Source organism: Microtus oregoni, unplaced genomic scaffold (assembly GCF_018167655.1).
Source record: "Microtus oregoni isolate MIOR12 unplaced genomic scaffold, Mior012 000029F_ref0000214, whole genome shotgun sequence".
NCBI classification, from domain to species: Eukaryota; Metazoa; Chordata; class Mammalia; order Rodentia; family Cricetidae; genus Microtus; species Microtus oregoni.
This window is the reverse complement of record NW_024543088.1, coordinates 6,302,449-6,324,138: the sequence shown is the minus strand read 5'-3', so window position 1 is coordinate 6,324,138 and position 21,690 is coordinate 6,302,449. Positions and strand designations below refer to the sequence as shown.

Here is a 21,690-nt window from a genome sequence, read left to right as displayed (position 1 = left end):
TGAAGCTAAAGCCTGACCAAAGAGGTGTGGGCTGTCCAAGAATCCTTGGGGAAGGACAGTCCAGGTGAGCTGTGTGGAGAGGTGAGTGTCAGGATCAGTCCAGGTGAAGGCAAAGATGTTTTGAGATTGTGAGCTGAGAGGAATAGAGAAAAAGGCATCCTTGAGATCTAGAACTGAGAAGTGGGAGGTGTCTGGGGGGATAGTGGGAAGAAGTGTGTAAGGATTAGGCACTACAAAATGAAGAGGGACCACTGCAAAGTTAATGGGCTGGAGGTCTTTAACCAGGCAATAGGTTCCATTAGGCTTTTTAACACCAAGTATAGGGGTGTTAAAGGAAGAAGAGGTGGGGCAAAGTAGGTTTTTTTTTTTTTTAAAGGTTAGAGAAAATAGGATTAAGTTTCTTAAGCCCCTGGAGAGAAAGGGGGTACTGAGCTTGGGTAATGTACTTAGTAGGATCTTGTAATTGAATAACGATGTGGGAATGGTGTTTAGAAACAGAGGGATTTTGGGTGTCACAGACTTGGGGGTCTTCCTGGGAGGCTGGTAGAGGAAAACATTGGTAGAAGTAGACGTTGGGGCTGGAGATTGGGAGGCTAGAAGGAGGAGGAGTAGAGCAGCTGGCAAGTTGGTGTAAGGTGAACAGAAGGAGCAAATGAAATGGAAGCTCCTACGTTTGCTAAAAAAAAATCTCTTCCCATAAGAAGTACCGGGAAAGTTGGCATGACTAAAAATGAATGAATGAGATAAAAACCCCTAAAAACACAGTTAAGTGGTGGGGTCTGCTGAGGTAGGAAAACAAGGAGAGATAGGCCCCTAGAACTCCTTCAGTACCGAGTATGTGGCTCTGGTGTTCAAAAGAAAGGAGATGGGCCTTCCTAATACCATGATGTTTACCCATGGCTCCCTGTTACAACTGATGGTTGTGGTTGGGTCCACAGTTTTACTAGTTGTTGGTCATAGGGAGAGATTTGTCTATTTAGAATATTCTTAGTCCTCCGAGACAGGCACATTATAGGGATTGAAAGGATCGGGACTTTGAAAATTTATTGTCCATGTGGTGACCTGAAAGTCTGTAGGAAAATGTCAATGATAGGTAAATATAGTTGTCAAAAAAAAAAAAAAACCAGTAGAAGATCTGAAGGGGGTGGATCACCACAGTAGAGCGAACTTGTCCTTAGGTACAGCACAAGCATTGATCTGATTTCCACATGCAGAGCAACCCCACTAACAATTCACTGCTCCACAGCTCTCTGTAAATGCGTGATTGTCCAAGTCTTAGAGGGATTTCACTTTAAGTGCCAGAATTTCTTAAAAATCTGCATTTCATTGGGAGTCACCACAGGTCACGGCTCCTGCAAAACTGAAAACTTTACAGTCATCAGGGAAGCAGACTATGACCACAATCAGAAAAGTCATTCTTCTTGATGGCAACTTCCCTTTATTTCCTTAAAGGAAGTGTAAACTCCAGCAGGGGACCACCTGACGTTTATCCTTGTGCTCTCCCATGGCTGACTATTTACCACTTTTGGGCGAAACTCAGTCTTGTGGTTTTATTGTGTCAGTCACATTTTAAAGACTTGTATTATCAGTTTCTCTCCTCAAGAGTTTTCCTTGTTTAGTGGAGATTTGGGCTCAGAGACATCTTTGTGCACCATGTCTAAGTTAGTTTATGATGCTATTAACCATCTTGTATTTCTTTTGGGTCACAAGGAGTGAGGTAGAGACGAACTCAGGATCACCCATTCACACCTCACTGCTACAATGACATGTTCATAGGCTGAATAGATGGCTCAGCAGATGAGAACACTGACTGCTCATCCACAGGGCTGGACTTTGAATCCCACAACCACCAGAGGAGCTTACTACTCTCTTTAAATCCAGTTACAGGGGATCAGATAGCCTCTTGTGGCTCCACTGGTCCCTGGCATCCACTTGGAATATACACTGAGAAATTCAAGTCATCAGGGTTAGCAGCCACTTAGTCCACAGAATAACACATTCCACAGAAAAGGAAAAAAAAGATACCAGTTTATCATTTTAAATTGTTAGATTTTATTATTCAAATTGTACTGTTTTCTTCTATCCTGTAATGAAAACATGTTTACAATCTGAAAAGGCAATATTTTACTGACTTAATGTTTCAGTTTATCAGGGTGATGGCCCAGTGGGAAATGTGTATGGTGTGCAAAGCTGGTGACCTAATCTTGATCACCATATGAAGTGAGACAAAAATCAGCCACACAATGTTGTCTTATGGTCTCCACATATCTGTCAGGCCTAAAACCCTATAATCATATTACACATACATATAATAGAAGCTTTTAAAAATACACCTTATTGATATTACATTATCTGGCATCTATAGATAATTCCCTCAGAAGAAAGCAATTCCATTAGGACTTCAAGCTGTACTGTGAAATATGCAATTGATGACTGATCATCCGACATTATTATATCTCTACCAGTCCGATGTAGAGGTTGGTTTGAACCACATTTGAGGTATTTAAGATTTTTTTATATTCTCTATTAAGCATGTTAACATTAACTTTGTTAAAATATGTTGACAAAACAGCAAATGTTTGAGTACATCATGTACCATTAGATTTACACTCAAGAGACTAAGACTTGAGGTTTCTCAGTTCAAATATATCCATAATTACTGACATACAAGCTAGGCAGGGTAACAAACATCTCAAGGGAATTTGTAAAGATATGAAAAACAAAACCAAGAACAACAATCCTCTACCCTTTCACAGACACCCTTACTTGAAAAGCATGATCACACACTGCCTGATATTTAAATAAGCAATGTAACACTTAGATGATGGGCATCTGATTCTTAACATTTCAGCAGAAAAAATACCTATCACTAAGTTAAAGCACAGTGGGAGATAAACAAAAGTCACAGAAGGAACACAAAGAGCACAAAATAAACTTCAATAAATGGGTTTGTGAAACATATAGAACACTTTAATATCTGTCTCAAATGCTGAAATGTAGAAATCACAATGCAGTGATCTCCACCATCAGTCTTCAGTGAAAATAGTAAATAATTAACTTTCTTCATAATAAAAAAGACATGAAACAAGAATTTCTTAAAACTACAGACAATTGTGATGTCTAAAGTCTTTACCAAATCATTTATATAAAGAGGCTTTTTCTCTTGCAGGAGTTCATTCCTTTTACCTGATATCAAGATGATACAAAAAGTCGTTAAAATATTTATAGGGCTAGAGACACGGACAAGCAGTTATGTTCAGTTCATTGCTAGCAAAAAAAAATTCAAGTTTTTGAGAATTTCCTGTAGATCCTGCTACAGGAATACACAAAAATCTAACCTTCTTGAGAACAAGCACGAAGATTCCCAGACCATACAATGGCGTTATATAATTCAAATCAAAACAAATCTACAAGCAAACAAACTTTCACTTATGTTTGTCTTCTCTGAATATTCATTCGTGTAACACAGGTGTTGAGGCATTTAAAGGCTTACTATCAGAGTTTTTCTTCGTCACTCATGGGGTCATATAATAGAATGCAAACATGTAGACTTGGAGTTAAAGAAATAAATCCTTCTCAATTGGTGGCATCATTTGGGATGTTTTAAAAAACACGGTTCTTCTGAAAGAAGTTTGTCATTGGGGTTCTGCCTGAGATTGTACATCCACACACCATTTCAAGTTCCTATCCCTGGCTCATGCTGCAGGCTAAGGACGTATGTTCTTAGCTTCCCAATGTGGCTGCCATGTCTGACACTTGACATGATACATTTATGGTGATCATATAACCCTCTGGAACCCAGGATCAACTTAAACTCTTTCATAAATTGACATACACATTATGTTTTATCACAGACAAAGATGAGGCACTCATACACATCTATAAAATTTTAAATCTGGATAAGTGTATTTATGTAATTGAAGAAAATATTACACAATGCTTGAACCTACACCTGTAGATTTTTTTCTTCACAATCTTATGTAAGTAACTACGTGTTGACTGAAGATATTACCAAAGATTTATAGTCATATTCCCTTCAGTATGAATTTTCTCAGTGCCTCAAAGGGTACTGCAATATGCAAAGGCTTCAATAGACCTACTATTCAAAAGTTTTACTCTTGTATAAAGAATACTAAAAAGAGGAAAACTTTACCACACTCATTGCACTATTAGAGTTCCTCTGGCCAGAGTCTGGTGGCACACCCCTCTAATCCCAGCACTCAGGAAGCAGGGACATGTGAAACTCTGTTACTTCAAGGCCAGTCTGGTCTATGACAGACTCCCAGTGCTACAGAGAAACCCTGTCTCAAGAAACTTAAAAAAAAATTTTCTCTGCAGTATGATTTTTTTTCTCATGATTTTAAAGACTGATGATACCCTACATAGGCGTTATTGCATTGGCTAAATTTATAAGGTTTCTATTCAGTATGTGTTCTCTGTTGGATGTGAAGACTTCTACAACATACAGTGGCTTTATTACATTGATGGCATTTATAAGATTTCTCTCCAGTATGTGTTCTTTAATGTTTTTGGAGACTACTAAGATGTGAAAAGGCTTTATCACATTGATTACATTCATAGGGTCCCCCCCCCCCCATACGTGTTGTTTTGTGTCTTTGGAGTTTGCAGAGCTGTGAAAAAAAAAAGCATTATCACATTGGTTACATTCAAAGGGCTTCTGTCCAGTATGTGTTCTTTTATGTCCGTGAAGCTTGCCATTACTTGCAAAAGCTTTACCACATTGATTACATTGACAAGGTTTCTCTCTCCTTATGTGTTCTTTGATGTACTCGGAGATGACTGTTCTGGGAATAGGCTTTACCACATTGATTACATGTGTAGGGTTTCTCTCCAGTATGTGTTCTTTTATGTATGGAGAGACAATAGAGATATGCAAAGAATTTACCACATTCAGTACATTCATAAGGTTTCTCTCCAGTATGTATTTTTTTATGCTTGTGAAGTGTGCCATAATCTGCAAAAGCTTTATCACATTGATTACATTGATGAGGTTTCTCCCCAGTATGTGTTCTTTTATGAATTTTGAGATGATGCAGGTGTGCAAAGGCTTTACCACATTCAGTACATTCATACGGTTTCTCTCCAGTATGTGTTCTTTTGTGATTTTGGAGTTTAGAGTGTTGTGAAAAAGCTTTACCACATTGATTGCATTCAAAGGGCTTCTCTCCAGTATGTGTTCTTTGATGTATGCGAAGATAATTGTGATATGCAAAGAATTTACCACATTTAGTACATTCATAAGGTTTCTCTCCAGTATGTGTTCTTTCATGTCTGTGAAGCATGCCATTGTCTGCAAAAGCTTTATCACATTGATTACATTGATAAGGTTTCTCCCCAGTATGTGTTCTTTTATGTGTTTTGAGATGACTTGGGTATGAAAAGGCTTTGCCACAATGATTACATTCAAATGGCTTCTCTCCAGTATGTGTTCTTTTATGTTTTTGGAGCTGATCGTGACTGGCAAAAGCTTTACTGCATTGATTACATTCATGGAGTTTCTCTCTAGCTTGTGTTCTTTCAGGTATTTGGAGACAACTGGTACCTGCAAAGTCTTCATCATATTGAACACCATCGTATGCTTTCTCTGCAGAATGGCTATTTTCATGCCTTTGAAGATGAATGTAACATGCAAAGGCTTTAACACATTGAGTATATTCAGAGGGCTTGTCTCCAGGATGGCTTCTTCCATCCCTGCAAAGATAATTGACACATGTAAATGTTTTACCACATGCATTAGACTGATGAATCTTAATAGCTTTATGAATTAATTTTATACTTTTGTCTAATTATAAAGAGGAATCAGATTTTAAGTTTTGCACTCCTGGTACTTTCCTTCATTATGGAGTGTTTTGTGTCTATGAAGAATCTGTGATGATAATAATAAGGGTCATCATTTCATAGACCACATTTATAGCATCATTTTATATGAGATTTTTTACATTTTTGAAAAGAACCAGATGAACTCAGTTTTAAATAAGCTTTACCATATTTATTGCATTTTTAAGTTTTTCTATAATATAATATATACTATATAAGAAAGTATGCCAGGACAAACAAAAGTAAGTATACAGTCCAACACTCATAGGACTTTTCTTCACTGTGAGTTTGTCTTCCCAATAAAGTTGGAAAACTAATTAAATATAAACTTGTATCACATTCAAATAATCTATTCAATGTTGAAATACAAAATACCTTTCACATCTTATTATTCTGAGTGAGGTCCAGTCCTTTCCATAACCTGAATATTCACTTGCTCGTGTTCAGAGTGACATATGATATTCTTATTAAATGAAGAACAATTTTTTTTTCATTGAATTCACACAGCTTCACTTTCTGTTCCTCCAGCTTATGTGATACAGGGATTAAAGCTTCTCTCCACAAGAGTCTTTTTGACTCTCATGATATCATCCTTTCAATAGGGTTAATAATATCACAATTATTTGAGTAACTCTACCTTTACTACAGACTGTTTACTTCTCAGACAGATTTTGACATGTACTTATTATCTATTCAATGTGTATGCCTTGTATAGTATCAGAGTTGTATGAAAATAAATGGATTGGCTGTTCTATAATATAGTTATCAAGGGGCTATAATTCAAATGGTGGTGTCAGATAAGTCATTGTTTATTTCTTTTCTTTATTAGAGGAATGCCTTAAAAACACTGATATTGCGGCATATGATTTTGTGAGAAATTGATAATGATCAATATACTTTAATCTGTTCATATGTATATTGTTCCTTTGCTTTAAATCTTCTAGGAGACATTACAATTTCTTCAGAGGCGAATTTATATCCAGTTGCACATGAAAATTACCTTTCATGTCTTCTAGGACTTTGGCAATGTTCTTCAAAACTATGGTCTTCCCAACTGTAGCCTAAAATATAGTACCAGAAAATATAGGATATATTATTGGGTATTGTAAAAAAAAAATAATAATTTAAGTGAACTATGCCTTGGTTATCCAGCTCATATCTCAAACTTTCTCCAACAAAATCACACAAGAGTATCAGTAACCAAGACACAGTTGTCCCCTTGTTTCAAAATGTAAGGGAAAGTTTACAGTCTCACCTATAGCCGTGAGGTTCCTGTATGTCTCCAGCATCACATCTTTGTAGAGACTCTTCTGGGAAGGATTTAGCAAAGCCCACTCATCCTGAGTGAAGTCAATGTGCACATCATCATAGTTTATGGTATTCTAGAATAATAAAACCAACAGTAAAACAAAGTCTGATCCTGATATTGTAAATGGATACTTCTTTTACAGTAATATATTCACATAATTCTGGTATGTCCTTCCATGACATAGGTATTATAACTACCTATGTATATTACATAGGTAATTACCATGTTACTTTAGAAAGAAACTGAACAGGAGGACCACATGTGCCATTCCTTGGCCCTTTAAATAGGATACAGCCTTGAGAAAGAAATGCCAATGAACAGACATACAGAGACAGACAAGCAAGCAGATCAGTGCTACTGAGAACACATCAGAAAGATTGCATAGACAATTATTAACTACAAAAGAGATGGATAACTTTAGTATGTTGGCTTATGCCTCTATATTTATTTATTTATTTATTATGTATACAACGTTCTGTCTGTGTGTATGCCTGCAGGCCAGAAGAGGGCACCAGACCCCATTACAGATGGTTGTGAGCCACCATGTGGTTGCTGGGAATTGAACTCAGGACCTTTGGAAGAGCAGGCAGTGCTCTTAACCTCTGAGCCATCTCTCCAGCCCCTGGCTTATGCCTTTAATACCAGTATTCTATGTAAAAGCTGATAAATTAAATTGAGTTGGGTGCCAGCCAAAGCCTATGCAGTGAGTTACAGTTTAGCCAGAGTTACAAATTGATAACACTAGGTCTCCTCCTTCCCAAAAAATCATTCAAATAAAAAATGTAAAAAGAAATCAGAGGTTTTTGCTGAAGTTCCTACAAAAAGTTTTGCATTCATTCTTGTTCTACATTCATCTTCCAGAACATGCAGTGGGCCAGTTTAAAGTGTAACAGAACAAGATCTTTCTAAATAGTGGGCCTGTTTCAAAAGTTACAAATGGACCAAAGATAACATCAGCAATGTAAATGTTGATCATAAATAACACAGGGCAGGAGAGATGGCCCTGCACTTAAGGTGGTCTTGTTGGTCTTGCAGATAGGTGGGCTCAATTGTCAGTACTTACACAGGGGCTTAGAACTATCCATCACTTCAACTCCCTGGGTTTGAGGCCTGTTCTGACTACTTTTGGGAACAAGAACACATGTGATACAAATCAATGAATATAGGAAAAAACACATGTTCATTCAATAGATTGCAAAACAGAAAAACAGGCAGGAAGCATGTAATATACCTCCAATACAATGATTCAGAAGTCAAGGTATTAATATCATGGATACTGCTATCTTGGGAAAGAGAAGGATACCCTCCACTAAACATCAAAAGTAAGATGTAGGGAAGTTCAGCATAGCAACAAATGCTTGAAATGCACAAAAATCTACATTCAAGGTCCATCAGCAAATAAAAATTGCATAAAAAGAAGCATATTGGCCCACAATTAATCCCTGTGTCCAGAGGCCAGAATCATTTATATCTCTGATTTGAGGTCAGCGTGCTCTAAGGAGCTTCTTTCAGGACAGCCAGAGATACAGACAAAAACATTGTCTTTCAAAATCAAAACTGAACCTAAAAATAACTAAAATAAAAATCAGGATAGCAAAGAGTATTGAGTATCAATTACTTCAACTGTGTGTTTTGTCATTTAGTGATACCATCTATAATGGTGGTGAATTCATGACAGCAGGACACACATAACCAGAAATGGGTTGAGGCTATAGACATGTAAATCCAGTCCCCATTGAGGAATTTCATTCAAGAGGCTCCTCCTTCGAAAGGTTCTACAAACACAACAAAGAAAAGCATCAATAATAGACAAGGGTTCAAATGCTTAATCCAATTTGGGGATCTTTTCCGTCAATCAACTGTATTTTGATTATGATCACTAAATATTCATAGTCATCTTATGATAAAAAAAAAAGTATGTTGTCGCCGGGTGATGGTGGCGCATGCCTTTAATCCCAGCACTCGGGAGGCAGAGGCAGGCAGACGTCTGTGAGTTTGAGACCAGCCTGGTCTACAAGAGCTAATTCTAGGACAGGCTCCAAAGCCACAGAGAAACCCTGTCTCGAAAAAAAAAAAAGTATGTTGTCTAACTTCAATGATTGTCATAGCCTGGAACAGTCCCTGAACTGTTTCAATGTGAAATTTCTTATAACACTCATGATATTGAGTTGACTTGGCCATACCCAATCCAAAAAAGCCAGACCTCCTAAAACTGCCACTCCACAGGAGATAATGGGAGCCAACTACATGCAAAATACCACAGTGAGGTAGAGACTCCCAATTATCTGAGGAATTACCATATTGATTTCCATAGTGATAATAGGGATTTGCAATTTCATCAGCAATGGAGTAGTGTTCTCCTTGCTTAATACTCTAGCCAGAATGAGTGATCACTTGTGTTATTGAACCTAGCCATTCTCACATTAGAAGGTGAATTCTAAAAGCTGTTTTGATTTACATTTTATTGATGGCCAAGGATGTTGAACATTTAGTTATGTGTTTCTAAGCCAGTTTAGATTCAATCTATTTAGAATTCTTTGTTCAGATCTCTACCATATTTTTAGTTGATTTATTTGTTGATGTGTAACATTTTCAGTTCTTTTTCCTTCTAAGCAAATAAACTCAAACCACATAGGCTAACATGGTATATACTCATTTTAAGTGGACTTTAGCTGTTAAATAAAGAATAGTCACAGTACAATCCTAAGACCCAGAGATGGTAAGGAACAAGGATGTCTGTAGCAGGGGGTGCAATGAGGCCCCATGTAAACAAGAAATAGACTAAATTTTATGGGTGGACACAGAGCAAAAACAGTAAAGATCATGGAAGTAAATGGAGGGAGAGAGGGGAAGAAACAGCAAAAGATAACTGGAATAGAAAATCTTTCATTGGTGATGTGGAAACAGTGCAGTAGCAACTTTCTACAAGCTACGAGGTGACTCTGGGGAGAACTACCAGTAACTCAGAATATGGAGCTTGAACTGGCCATTTTCTGTAACCACATACAGTTCCCAAGAGTTGGACTAGGAAACTTAGCCAACCATAAAATATTTGACACACACTTGTTGTGTCCGGAATAGATATCAGGGAAATGGTGGCTCATAATTGGTCTAGTGGTAATCCAATGATTAGCCTAACTGAGGCCCAAGTTGGCCAGGATGCATGCCTAGATAGGCAGGAATCAAAAGTTGGATATCTCAGAGAACTAGGGTAGAACCAAATACAACTAAGGAAAAAGAAAAAAAAAAGTCAATGTAATGATACATAACTCTATGTCCAATGGCTCTCCAGGTCTCCAATTCTGTTCAGCCTTGTTGAGTACAACACACTTCTTCTTCTTGTGCTGTGCACTCCCCATTAGCAGCTCTCCTTGGCAGGTAACCTATGACACTGGCATTACTATCATCTTACATAGTTAAATACTTGTAACCTTCCAATATCAAAGATCCACTTACGATCTTCCAGACTCCTTCACAGGCCTTGTGTCAATTACACTGACTCTGCCCTCTGAAGTACAGACAACTGGTTTTCTAGCCTCTAGCTGGCTCAATTTCACTACTCCTGCCATTTTTGACGTTCATTTCACAGTGCTGGCATCTCCAAAACACTGGGGGCTTCTGTTACAACTGGGTTGCACTTTCACCAGTGGTCTCTCCTAGGATCTCCTCAAGGTGCCACACCTCAAATTCTTGGCATGACTTCTAGAGTCCAGGGCTTTCAACTGCCAATGAGACTACACCTTCAGTGATGGCCTTTTCTGGTCTCTACAGTGCCATGCCTCACATCCATCCACACCTTCAAAACCAGTACCACCTGGGTGATACACATTACCAAGTCTATCTACCAACATGAGGTACAACCTTGGCTACATCTAAAAGACAGCTTCTCTGTGCTCTGAGGAAAATAATCCCAAGACATTTTCATATCTGTGGTGCTGGTCTCTTAATCAACACTAATTTCTTAGCTCTACCTGACCAGCCTCAACTACTCAGCAAAGCAAAGTTTCACTTAAATACTTCTCATAACTTGCTCACCACAGCTGATTCTTCAGCCCCAGCTAACCAGAAACAAAGGATTTAATGCCTTTATTCTATTCTTAACTCTTAAGCCAGAACCATGTGGCCAAGGCTGTCAGGTTCTGCTGCTCACTGGGGCTGGAACTGGGCCCCTTGTTTAAATACATCTTCACCAGCTTTCTGTCTTTCACTGCCAAAGCTTGGCTGTCCTGAAACTTGCTCTGTAGACCACAATGGCATTGAACTCAGAGATATGCCTACCTCTCTTTTCTGCATGCTAGGATTAAAGGCATGTGCCACCAACCCCTCAGGTCACCATACCCTTTATTCCATTTCTTAATCATTTTATGTCCTCAAATTTTGAACGTAGCTACATCCCACTTTTGGGTGTCCCCCTTTCCTAAAGTATTTTTCCTTTTTTTAGCTGCTCCTTTCAATATATATCTTCAATAGAGTTACCACTAATATCCATAGACAGAGTCTCTCCTACACTGTTTTGAGATTTCTTCAAATGGAGTTAATCAAAAACTCTTCACTTTTGCCTCAGGCAGATTCTTGGGACCATGGCAAAATTCAACCACATCCTTCACCAAAATATCACAAGAATGACTTCTAAGCAACATACTTAAATCCTACTCTGAAACCTCTTGATCTGGCTCCCGATATTTCACATCATTATCAAGGTCACTCTCTCCCATGCTCCTCCTAGTATGAGCCAGTATGGAGTGCTTAATGCATTTTCTGTTCTTCCTAAGCCAAATTCCCAAAGTTCATATTATTGCAAACAAAAGTATGGGCAAGTATAGCGCAGCAATACCCCAGTCCCTTGGATCAACTTCTGTTTTAGTTAGGTTTTTATTTCCATGAAGAGATACCATTACTATTCAAACTCTTATAACAAAAACATTTTATTGAGGTGGCTCACTTACAGTTTCAGAGGTTGAGGCAACTATCATCATTACAGGGGGCATGTAAGCAGGCTGCCAGATGTGATGCTAAGGCTGAGAGTCCTTTGATCTTGACTCAGGGTCAGCAGAAAGTCATCTGACACACTGAGGATAAGAAACCTCAAAAACCCACAGTGACATACTTCATCTAACAAGGCCATGTCCACTCCAAACAGCCACACCTCCCACTACTGCTACTCTCTATGTGATTATGGGGGCCAACTGCAAACAAACTACCACAGTGTTATAGCTGAGTCTTGATTTAGTTAAATTCCCATACTGATATCCATAGTGGCTATACAGGTTTGCAATCCCTGCAGGAATGGAGAAATATACCCTTTGTTCCACATCCATGAGATGCCACTTGGGCTATTGATCCTAGCTAATATGGCATGTATAGGATGCATTCTCAAAGTAGTTTTTATTTTCATTTTCTTGATGCCTAAGGATATCAAACATTAATTTTAGTGTTTTTAATCCAGGTTAAATTCATCTATTTAGAATTATTTGTTTTGATCTGTACAATAATTTTTATTGGCTTATTTGATTTGTTGATGTCTACTTTTCTGATTCTGGGAGAATAGATCTAGAACTACAGAGACAAACATGATAGATACTCACATGTCAGTGGATATTAGCAGCTGAGTAAAGAATCATCACAGTACAATCCACAGACTCAGAGAGGGTAACAAGGAAGGTTGTAGTAGGGGAATACATTGATTTCCCATGGGAAGAGAAAATAGATTAGGTTTTTATGAGTGGACTGGGAGCAACAACAGGAAGGGTCATAGGAGTAATAGAAGATCAGAGGGAGAGAATGCAGGGAGAGATGACTGGAATAGAGAAACTTTTAGGGTTGATGTGGAAATTTAGTTCAGTAGAAATTTCTGCAAGCTATGGCGGTGACATCAGTGAGGACTCTCAATAACTAAAAATATGGATGCGTCATCTTCTGTAATGACATATGGCTCCAAGTAGTGGGACTAGAAAGAAAGCCAGCCATAAATTATTCAACACACACTTGTGTTGTCTGGAAAATAAATCAGGGAATTGGTGTCTTAAATTGGTGTAATGGCAAACCAGTGACTGGACTAAATTGAGGCCCAAACTAAACCAACACTGGCTGGATGAGAAGGAAGTAGTTGGATGGCTCAGAGATTTAGAGTAAAACAAAATTTAAGTTAACACAAAAGAAAATAATGGCCAATATAATGATTCCTAGCTCTACTCTGCCTGATAAAATCATAGATTGTTTCCTATCCTAATTGTCATCAGAGGGGTTTCCTCTGACAATTGATTGTGGCAGATGCAGAGAACTTCACCCAAACACTAGATGAAGCACTGGAAGGATGCAGAAATTTGGAGGGAGTTTGTATAGTGGCCAGAGATGTCAAGGACACCAGAAAAAACACAATCCACAGAATCAACTAAGTAGGGATCATAAGGGCTTAAAGAGCCTGACAGAGCAATTATGGAGCTTGCAGGGTCTGAGTCCGATCCTCTCTATGCATATTGTGGTTGCTTTGCTTGGTGTCTTTGTGGGACTCCTAACAGTAAGAGTGTGTGTATTTCTGACTCTTTTTATTGCTCTTGGGACTCTTTTCCTTCTACTGGGCTGCCTAATGTCCCCAAAATATGAAGGTTTGTGTCTAGTCTTATTGTATCCTGTCATAATATTCAGTTGATATCCCTGGGAGGCCTGCTGTTTCTGAAGAAAACAGAGCAACAGTGGATCTGAGGCAGTGGGAATCTTGGGGACTAGGAAGAACAGACAGAGTTTAGGCTGTGGTCAGGATGTATTGTATGAGAGAAGAACAAATAAAGAAAATAAACAAAAAGAAATGAAAAAGCAGTTTTAATTCTAACTTATGATCCTCATACTCTTTAACAGCCCCATGCTGTTCAAATATCCAAATTCACCTCTGATAATCAAGAAAAAATATTGTCTTGTGATATCTTGTAAAATCAATAAACAAAGTAAACTATTCAGATATATAATGGCACAGGATATATTCCCATTTAGAAAGAAAGAAATGTGACTGGTGGTGGTCCAGGCTCCAATTTGGGCAGACATTTCATACTCATATACAGACCACAACAGACAGAAAAACAGGTCAGCAGTCCATGAAACTCCCCCTTTCCTTTAGTTCCCATAGACACAATCCCACAGCAATTCCACAGCCTTTGCCCACGTAGCCATATCCGCACACCCAAACTGGGTGTGAGACCCCTGCTTATGAGCAGGTCAAACAAGCCAGAAGAAGAGGTAGGTGAACTCAGACTAAGACTCCCTGATGAAACAGAGTCCACATGAGCCATTATAATTCCAGGCAGACTGCCCACGAATTGATCTCCTCCACTCTTTGAGTACCTCCCCTACACTACTCCAAATCCCACTTGCCTCCTTGTCACTCTGTTTTAGTGCTCAACATCTGTGGGGATGCTCTGTTTGAACAAAAGATACACCAGCTGCTAGAAGTCCATGTAGGCCACCTGCCCACAGACACCCCCACTCTCAAAGTCCCCAACACCACACTGTTCACATCCACCATTCACATTTCCCCAGTCTGCAACTGTCACAAAGACACCCTAAAAGAACAAAGGGCACATCTACCCCCAGATTTCTGGTCCCAAATATGGATAAGGGGGACTGTTGTTGAACCATAGGCTAGCCACACAGACCAGAAAAAGAGAGGAGAGCAAATAGAAACCAAAGAACAAAACATCCATTCCAAAGACACAAAATGAGAAATAGGAGTGTAGACTCACAATCACCACAAACCCAGATACACAGATGCCAGCTAAAGAACACAAAGAACAGCCAGGGCAATTTGTACCCATCAAAGCCCAGCTCTCCTACTAAAAGTCCTCAATACTCCAACACACCAAAAGCACAAGTAAAAGACCTTCAACAAATTTTATAAAGATGATATCAGTCCTGACAGGGCATATGAGAATAAATCCCTTAAAGAAGGAAAGAAAAAGATAAATAAAATATTGGAGAAATGGATAAATCTCTAGAAATCCAAGAAAAAATATCAAAAAGTCAAAGGAAATGGACAAAACTGTTCAAGACGTGGAAGTGAAAATAGAAGCAGTAAAAAAAATCACCAATTCAGCCGGGCGGTGGTGGCGCACGCCTTTAATCCCAGCACTCGGGAGGCAGAGGCAGGCGGATCTCTGTGAGTTCGAGACCAGCCTGGTCTACAAGAGCTAGTTCCAGGACAGGCTCCAAAACCACAGAGAAACCCTGTCTCGAAAAATCCAAAAAAAAAAAAAAAAAAAAACAGCTAAAACAAAACAAACAAACAAACAAAAAAAAAATCACCAATTCAATGAATTTTGGAAATGAGAAATCTAGGTAAGTGAACCAGAATTACAGAAGAAAGCCTTGCAACAATAATAGAAGAGACGAAAGAGAGAATCTTTGGTGTTGATAATATGATAAAAGAAAATTATAAATCTAAAAACATTGCTGAAACATAATATTCAGGAAATCTGAAAATCTATAAAAAGATCAAACCTAAAAATAATAGGAATAGAAGGAAAACAATTCCAGTTCTTAGACCCAAAAATATTTTTTTAAAAAAATCATAATCAAAAATTTTCTTACTGAAAGGACATCAGGTAAACAGAGCCCACAGAATAACCTAAGCAGGCCTCATAGGTGTCCACAGTAAGCAAGCAACAATCATGAAGCCTGAATGAGTGTATGCCATGTTCTCTGCTTATATAGTAGGGCTGTGTAGCTTGGTGTTTTTGCAGGACTCATAAAACTATGTGTGGGAGGTGTCTTGGAATCCTATTCTTCCTATTAGGTTACTTCATCAGGCCTTGATAGGAGGATTTGTGCCTAGTCTTATTGTAAATTAATATGCCATGTTTGATTAATATTCCTGCAAGGTCTTCTCTTTTAAGAAGGGAATGGAGGAGGCGGGGATCTGGAGGAGATGGAGCAGGGGAGGGGAAGGAAAGGGGCAAAGGGAGGGGAAATTGTAGTTGAGATGTATTGTATAAAAGAAGAATTTTAAAAAGAAAAGAAAGAGAAATGTGGACATTGTTGGGAAAGACTGGACCAAAGCAGAATTAAAACTCAGCAGGACAAAAACCAAACCCCATAGTTCTGTCACAAACACATTGGGCTTCACTCTCAAAGAGTTCACATAGTGCTATCCCTGCATCTTTTCACTCATTTTTCTCACTTGCTAATTTCACTCCGTGTGCAGCCACCGATGGCAAATGCCTCATCCCTCAGTTGTGTCACTATCCTGTCTTCCCAACAGAACACAAGCTTCATCTTCACAGCTTCATGCGATCAACTCTCAAAGGCTCCTGACTAGGTTTCTGACCCTGCCAAACACAGATGGGTTCACCAGCGCTGAACTGAACCCACAGAGGGAGAATCCATGACCTTTACATTTGCATCTTTATTGTTTCCAGAACCAGAACAACATGGATGATCATAACAAGTCTGGCTTCTATGTTGGTGTAGGCCTATATTTCTGTATGGTGTACCAGCCAGGCATAAAAGCCATAGACCTGGTCTAAGCTGATCACGTAGCTCTGCAGACAAGCTGTCTCTGCGTAACAATAGCAAGGATGTACTGCTCCTTTCTTCTTTTGTTAGAAATGTAGATCTCCTGAGGAGAGGTGTTGGCTGAAACTGGTCAGGATGTTTGGTGCTTATTTCTTGGTAATTTGGAGGAAGTCTTATAGAGATGCTAATTCATGGCCTACACAGCTACCACACAGGCAGATGCGGAGGGACGTGACTAAAGGCCATTCACCAGGGTTACCAAGGATACAGCCAAATGTGTTTTCCCTGCTCAATTTATGCAATTTATAAACTGTTTGGAGAATAAACGAGAGAGATCTTGCCCTTCCATGACGACCGTGTAAGTTGTGTCTGATTATTCCTCGTGACTACGTTTCAGTCCAGTTTGGGAATATAATTGTCTGTGTTGAACCCACATGGGCTCCAACATGTTGGAATGGACCCTAACAGAGTTGCATGGACTAGAGTTGCAGTAGATTTTTTTTAGGAAGTTGATCCCTGGAACTAGGAAACATTTTGCTTACTCCTTCCATCAGTTGAAAGTTTAGCTGTATGGAATCTTACCCTTAAAACAACTTGCTAGGCTTTCACTCTAGAACAATGGGCTTTTCTTTAATGGTGACAGTCTACTTGAAAATTTCTGCCTGTTTCTCCATACGACTGGCATCTAAAACTTCCCAATGCTTTTTCTTCTACCAAACAAACTTTTCCTTTCTTTCTGTCCCACTTGTTTCATTTTTTACTGTAGACTTGAATGAGACATCAATAATCACCATCCAACAGAAGCAACACTTTGTCTGAGAAATCAGCCCTTGTAATACAGGTCTTCATTTGTTTGGTTAGAGCTACTCTGAGATACTTTATGTTGTTTGTGGCTAACGTAAAGGGTGATGTTTCCCTGATTTCTTTCTCAGCTCATTTATCATCTGTGTAAAGGAAGGCTACTGATTTATTTTTAGTTATCTTGTATCCTGCTACATTACTGAAAGTGTTTCCCAGTTGTCGAAGTTCCTTGGTAGAATTTTTGGGGTTGTTTATGTGAACTGTCATATCATCAGCAAATAGTGAGAGTTTGACTTCTTTTGCAATTTGTATCCCCTGGATCCTTTTGCTGTCTTATTGCTATCGCTAGGACCTCAAGAACTATATTGAGAGAGTGAACAACTTTGTCTTGTTCCTGATTTCAGTGGGATTGCTTTGAGTTTCTCTCCATTTAGCTTGATGTTGGCTGTTTGCTTGCTGTATATTGCCTTTATTATGTTTAGGTATGTCCCTTGTAACCCTGCTCAGTCTAAGACCTTTATCATGAAGGGTTGTTGAATTTTGTATAGGGCTTTTTCAGCATCTAATGAGATGATCATGTAGTTTTTATCTTTCTGTTTGTTTATATGATGGATTGCATTGACAGATTTTCATATGTTGAACCATCCCTGCAAGAAATTGAAGAATTCACCAGAAAACAGAAAGAGCTGCCATATTCTTGGGTATACAGAATTAACATGGTAAAAATGGCAATCTTACCAAAAGCAATCTACAGATTCAATATACAATGCCCATTGAAATCCCAGCAAAAATTTTCACAGACGTTGAAAGAACAGTACTCAAATTCATTTAGAAAAGCAAAAAACCCAGGATAGACAAAACAATCCTGTACAATAAAAGAAATTTTGGAGGCATCACAATTCCTGCCTTCAAACTCAACCACAGAGCTGCAATACTGAATACAGCCTGGTACTGGCATAAAAACAGACAGGAAAACTAAATAAAATGAACTAAAAACCCAGATATTAATCCACACACCTTCAAACACCTGATTTTTGACAAAGACGCAAAAACATATAAAATGGAAATAAAAAACATATTCAACAAATGGTGCTGGTATAACTGGATATCAACATGTAGAAGAATAAAAATAGATCCATACCTGTTACTATGCACAAAACTCATGTCCAAACAGATCAAAGCCAACCACACTGAACTTCATAGAAGAGAAAGTGGGAAATACACTTGTATGCATTGGCAGGAGACCACTTCCTAAATACAATCCCAGACACTGAGAGAAACAATTAATAAATGGAACCTCCTGAAACTGAGATGCTTCTATAAAACAAAGGACATGGTCAACAATACAAAATAGCAGCCTACAGAATGGGAAAACACCTTCATCAACCCCACACTGAACAGAAGAATGATCTCTAAAATATACAAAGATATCAACAAATTGGTCATCAAAAGAACAAAAAATCCAATTAAAAAATGAGGTACAAACCTAAACAGAGAACTCTAAATAGAGGAATCTAAAATGGCTGAAAGACACTTAAGGAAATGCTCAACATCCTTAGCCATCAAAGAAATGCAAAGCAAAACAACTGAGATTCTATCTTATACTTGTAAGAAAGGCCAAAATCTAAAAGACTGATGACAACTTGTGCTGGAGAGGATGTGGGGTAAAGAGAACACTACTGCATTGCTGGTGGGAGTGCAAACAGGTACAGTCCCTTTGGAAACTGATGTATGGCGATTTCCTCAGAAAATTAACAAACAACCTTCCTCAGTGCTCAGCAATACCACTTTTGGGTATATACCCAAAGGATACTCAATGGTACCACAAGTACATGTGCTCAACTATGTTCATAGCAGCATTGTTTGTCATATTCATAACCTGGAAACAACCTAAATGCCCCTCAACTGAAGAATGGATAAGGAAAATGTGGTACATTTACACAATGGAGTACTACACAGTAGAGAAAATAGTGACAAATTGAAATTTGCAGGCAAATTAATGGATCTAGAAAACATCATATTGAGTGAGGTATCCCAGACTCAGAAACACAAACATCATATGTATTCACTAATAAGTGGCTTTTAGACATAAAGCAAAGAAAACCAGCCTACAATTCACAGTCCCAGAGAACCCAGACAATAATGTGGACCCTAAGAGAGACATACATAAAACTAATTTACAATGGGAAGAAGAAAATGGTAAGATCTTGAGTAAATTGGGAACATGGGGACCATGGGAAAATATAGAAGGGGAGGGGAGTAAGGGAAGGGAGCAGAGAAAAATGTATAGCTCAATAGAAATCAATCAATCAATAAATAGATAAAAGCAAAAAAAGAAGAATGCAACAGTAAAAAATAAAATAAATCAGCCCTTTACTTTTGAATTTAGGCTTACTCAATTTCTCAGGTAATGGAAAAAGTAAGAATTATTTGGGGCAAAAATATAATACAATTGACCACTTGCTTAATTTTCATGGAGTCTGATTCTCACTAAAATTCTATGAACTCTACCTTCACTGTCTGCATTACTTTCAACAATCCCATCTTCCCAGTCCCATAAGAACAACCAGTGGAGCTCTGTGTATAGGTTTCTAGAAATTTTGCCATCTAAACTCCTAATATCTTCAACAGTCCTCCAAAAGACATGAATCACAGGTCATTTGCAATAACAAAATCACTCTGGTGTACCACTTTTCATGATAACTTGCTATTTACTTACTATGATTAAATTCTAACCTAAGCATCTCAAGGTTTATTTGGCTGATACTACAAGATCACAGTCCATCATTATTGGAGCTTAGGACAGAAACTAAAGTCAGCAACTAAAGTAACAATAACCATGCCAAAATGTATTGATTAGCTTTCTCTCTCACTTGGTCACTGTCTCATGCTCAGCTCGCTCTCTTATCCACTCCAGCTCCACTTGCTAATGAGTATTACCACACTCAGTGGAGGAGCCTTCCTACATCAGTCATCAATCAACACAATTTCTCACAAAGTAACTAGTGATTCTGAGTGTTCATGCCCTCAACTGATGTTTCCTTGGAAGACTCTAGGCTACATCATGTTGACAGGTGAATCTAATTCAAAGAGACCATAATATATGAAAAAGTTTTAAAAATCAAAATCAGTGTATTAACCACATCAATCACTTAAGGAGCATAAAAACATCATAAAGATAGCAACAATTGGAAAACACAGGTATCCATAGAAATAATGAAAGGCAAGACTCTAAATTCAAGAAAAGGAAACTAAAACTGACTCTCCACAGATAGCATCCAAACCAACAAAACCTCAAGGAAGTCACAAAAATATACTAAATTTTCTGAATACAAAAAATGACTCATGCTGGAGGGGATGTAGAATATGGGGAACACTCCTCCACTGCCTGTGGGTGTGCAAACTTGTACAACCATGTTGGAAATCAGTATTTGAGTTTCTCAGAAAATTGTGAATCATCCTATCTCAAGAACAAGTAATAACAGACTTTGCCATGTACCAAAGGATGTCAATCATACCACAAGGGCATTTGCTCAACTATGTCCATACCAGCATTATTTGTAATAGCCAGAACCTGGAAACATAGATGCCCCTCAACCAAAGAATGGATAAAGAAAATGTGGTACATTCACACAATGGATTACTACTCAGTGGTAAAAAACAAAACAAAACAAAAAAACCCAATGACATCTTGCAATGGAAATGGATGGAACCAAAAAAATCCCATCCTGTTTGCGGACACCCAGAGTCAAAAATCAAGAAAACAGTATTACTCACTCAAAAGTAGATACAACTTATAAAGCAAAGAATAACCAGTCTATAGTTCACAATCACAGAGAAGCTAGGTAACAAAGAGAACCTAAAATAAACATATATGGATCCACCTGGTAAGAGGAAATAGACAAGATCTCCTGAGTAAATAGGGACAATGGTACTGTTAGGCAATGACATTACAGTTTACAGAGATCTTGTATTTTGGTTAAAGTAGTAAAACTACAGCAATTGGGCTTCATGATAAAGTCCATTTTTTATCCAGATTTTTCTTTGCCTTTTCTGTGGATCCCAAGAAATGTCTAGTCATGCCATTTATCAACCCTCTAAAACTGATTACAAAAAAACATATTACTAATTTTTATTGGAAGCCTTGAGTACCAGCCCAAGTACCCTTCAGGTTTCAGAACTGGATATCTATGGCAAGCAAGGATCTCAGGGTAAAACATTTAACTCAAGTATATTACCTC

General features: G+C 38.3%; 1 protein-coding gene across 1 annotated transcript; it reads right to left on the bottom strand.

Moving 5' to 3' along the window:
- Positions 1 to 4,099: 4,099 nt before the first annotated feature.
- On the bottom strand, positions 4,100 to 12,272 carry LOC121464641 (zinc finger protein 695-like). Its single transcript, XM_041677674.1, has 4 exons — positions 12,255 to 12,272; positions 7,094 to 7,220; positions 5,495 to 5,712; positions 4,100 to 4,132 (listed from the first exon to the last, which is right to left on the bottom strand). The coding sequence occupies exons 1-4, from the start codon at positions 12,270 to 12,272 to the stop codon at positions 4,100 to 4,102; spliced, it is 396 nt and encodes a 131-aa protein (XP_041533608.1).
- Positions 12,273 to 21,690: the final 9,418 nt, after the last annotated feature.

What these genes read in the sequence shown, in the direction of transcription:
- LOC121464641 (XM_041677674.1), bottom strand. An exon ending in CAGGAACCTCACGGCTATAG is followed by an intron (nt 5,713 to 7,093) that starts GTGAGACTGTAA and finishes TTATCTTTGCAG; the next exon opens with GGATGGAAGAAGCCATCCTG. An exon ending in CCATGAATGTAATCAATGCA is followed by an intron (nt 4,133 to 5,494) that starts GTAAAGCTTTTG and finishes TCCTCTTTTTAG; the next exon opens with TATTCTTTATACAAGAGTAA.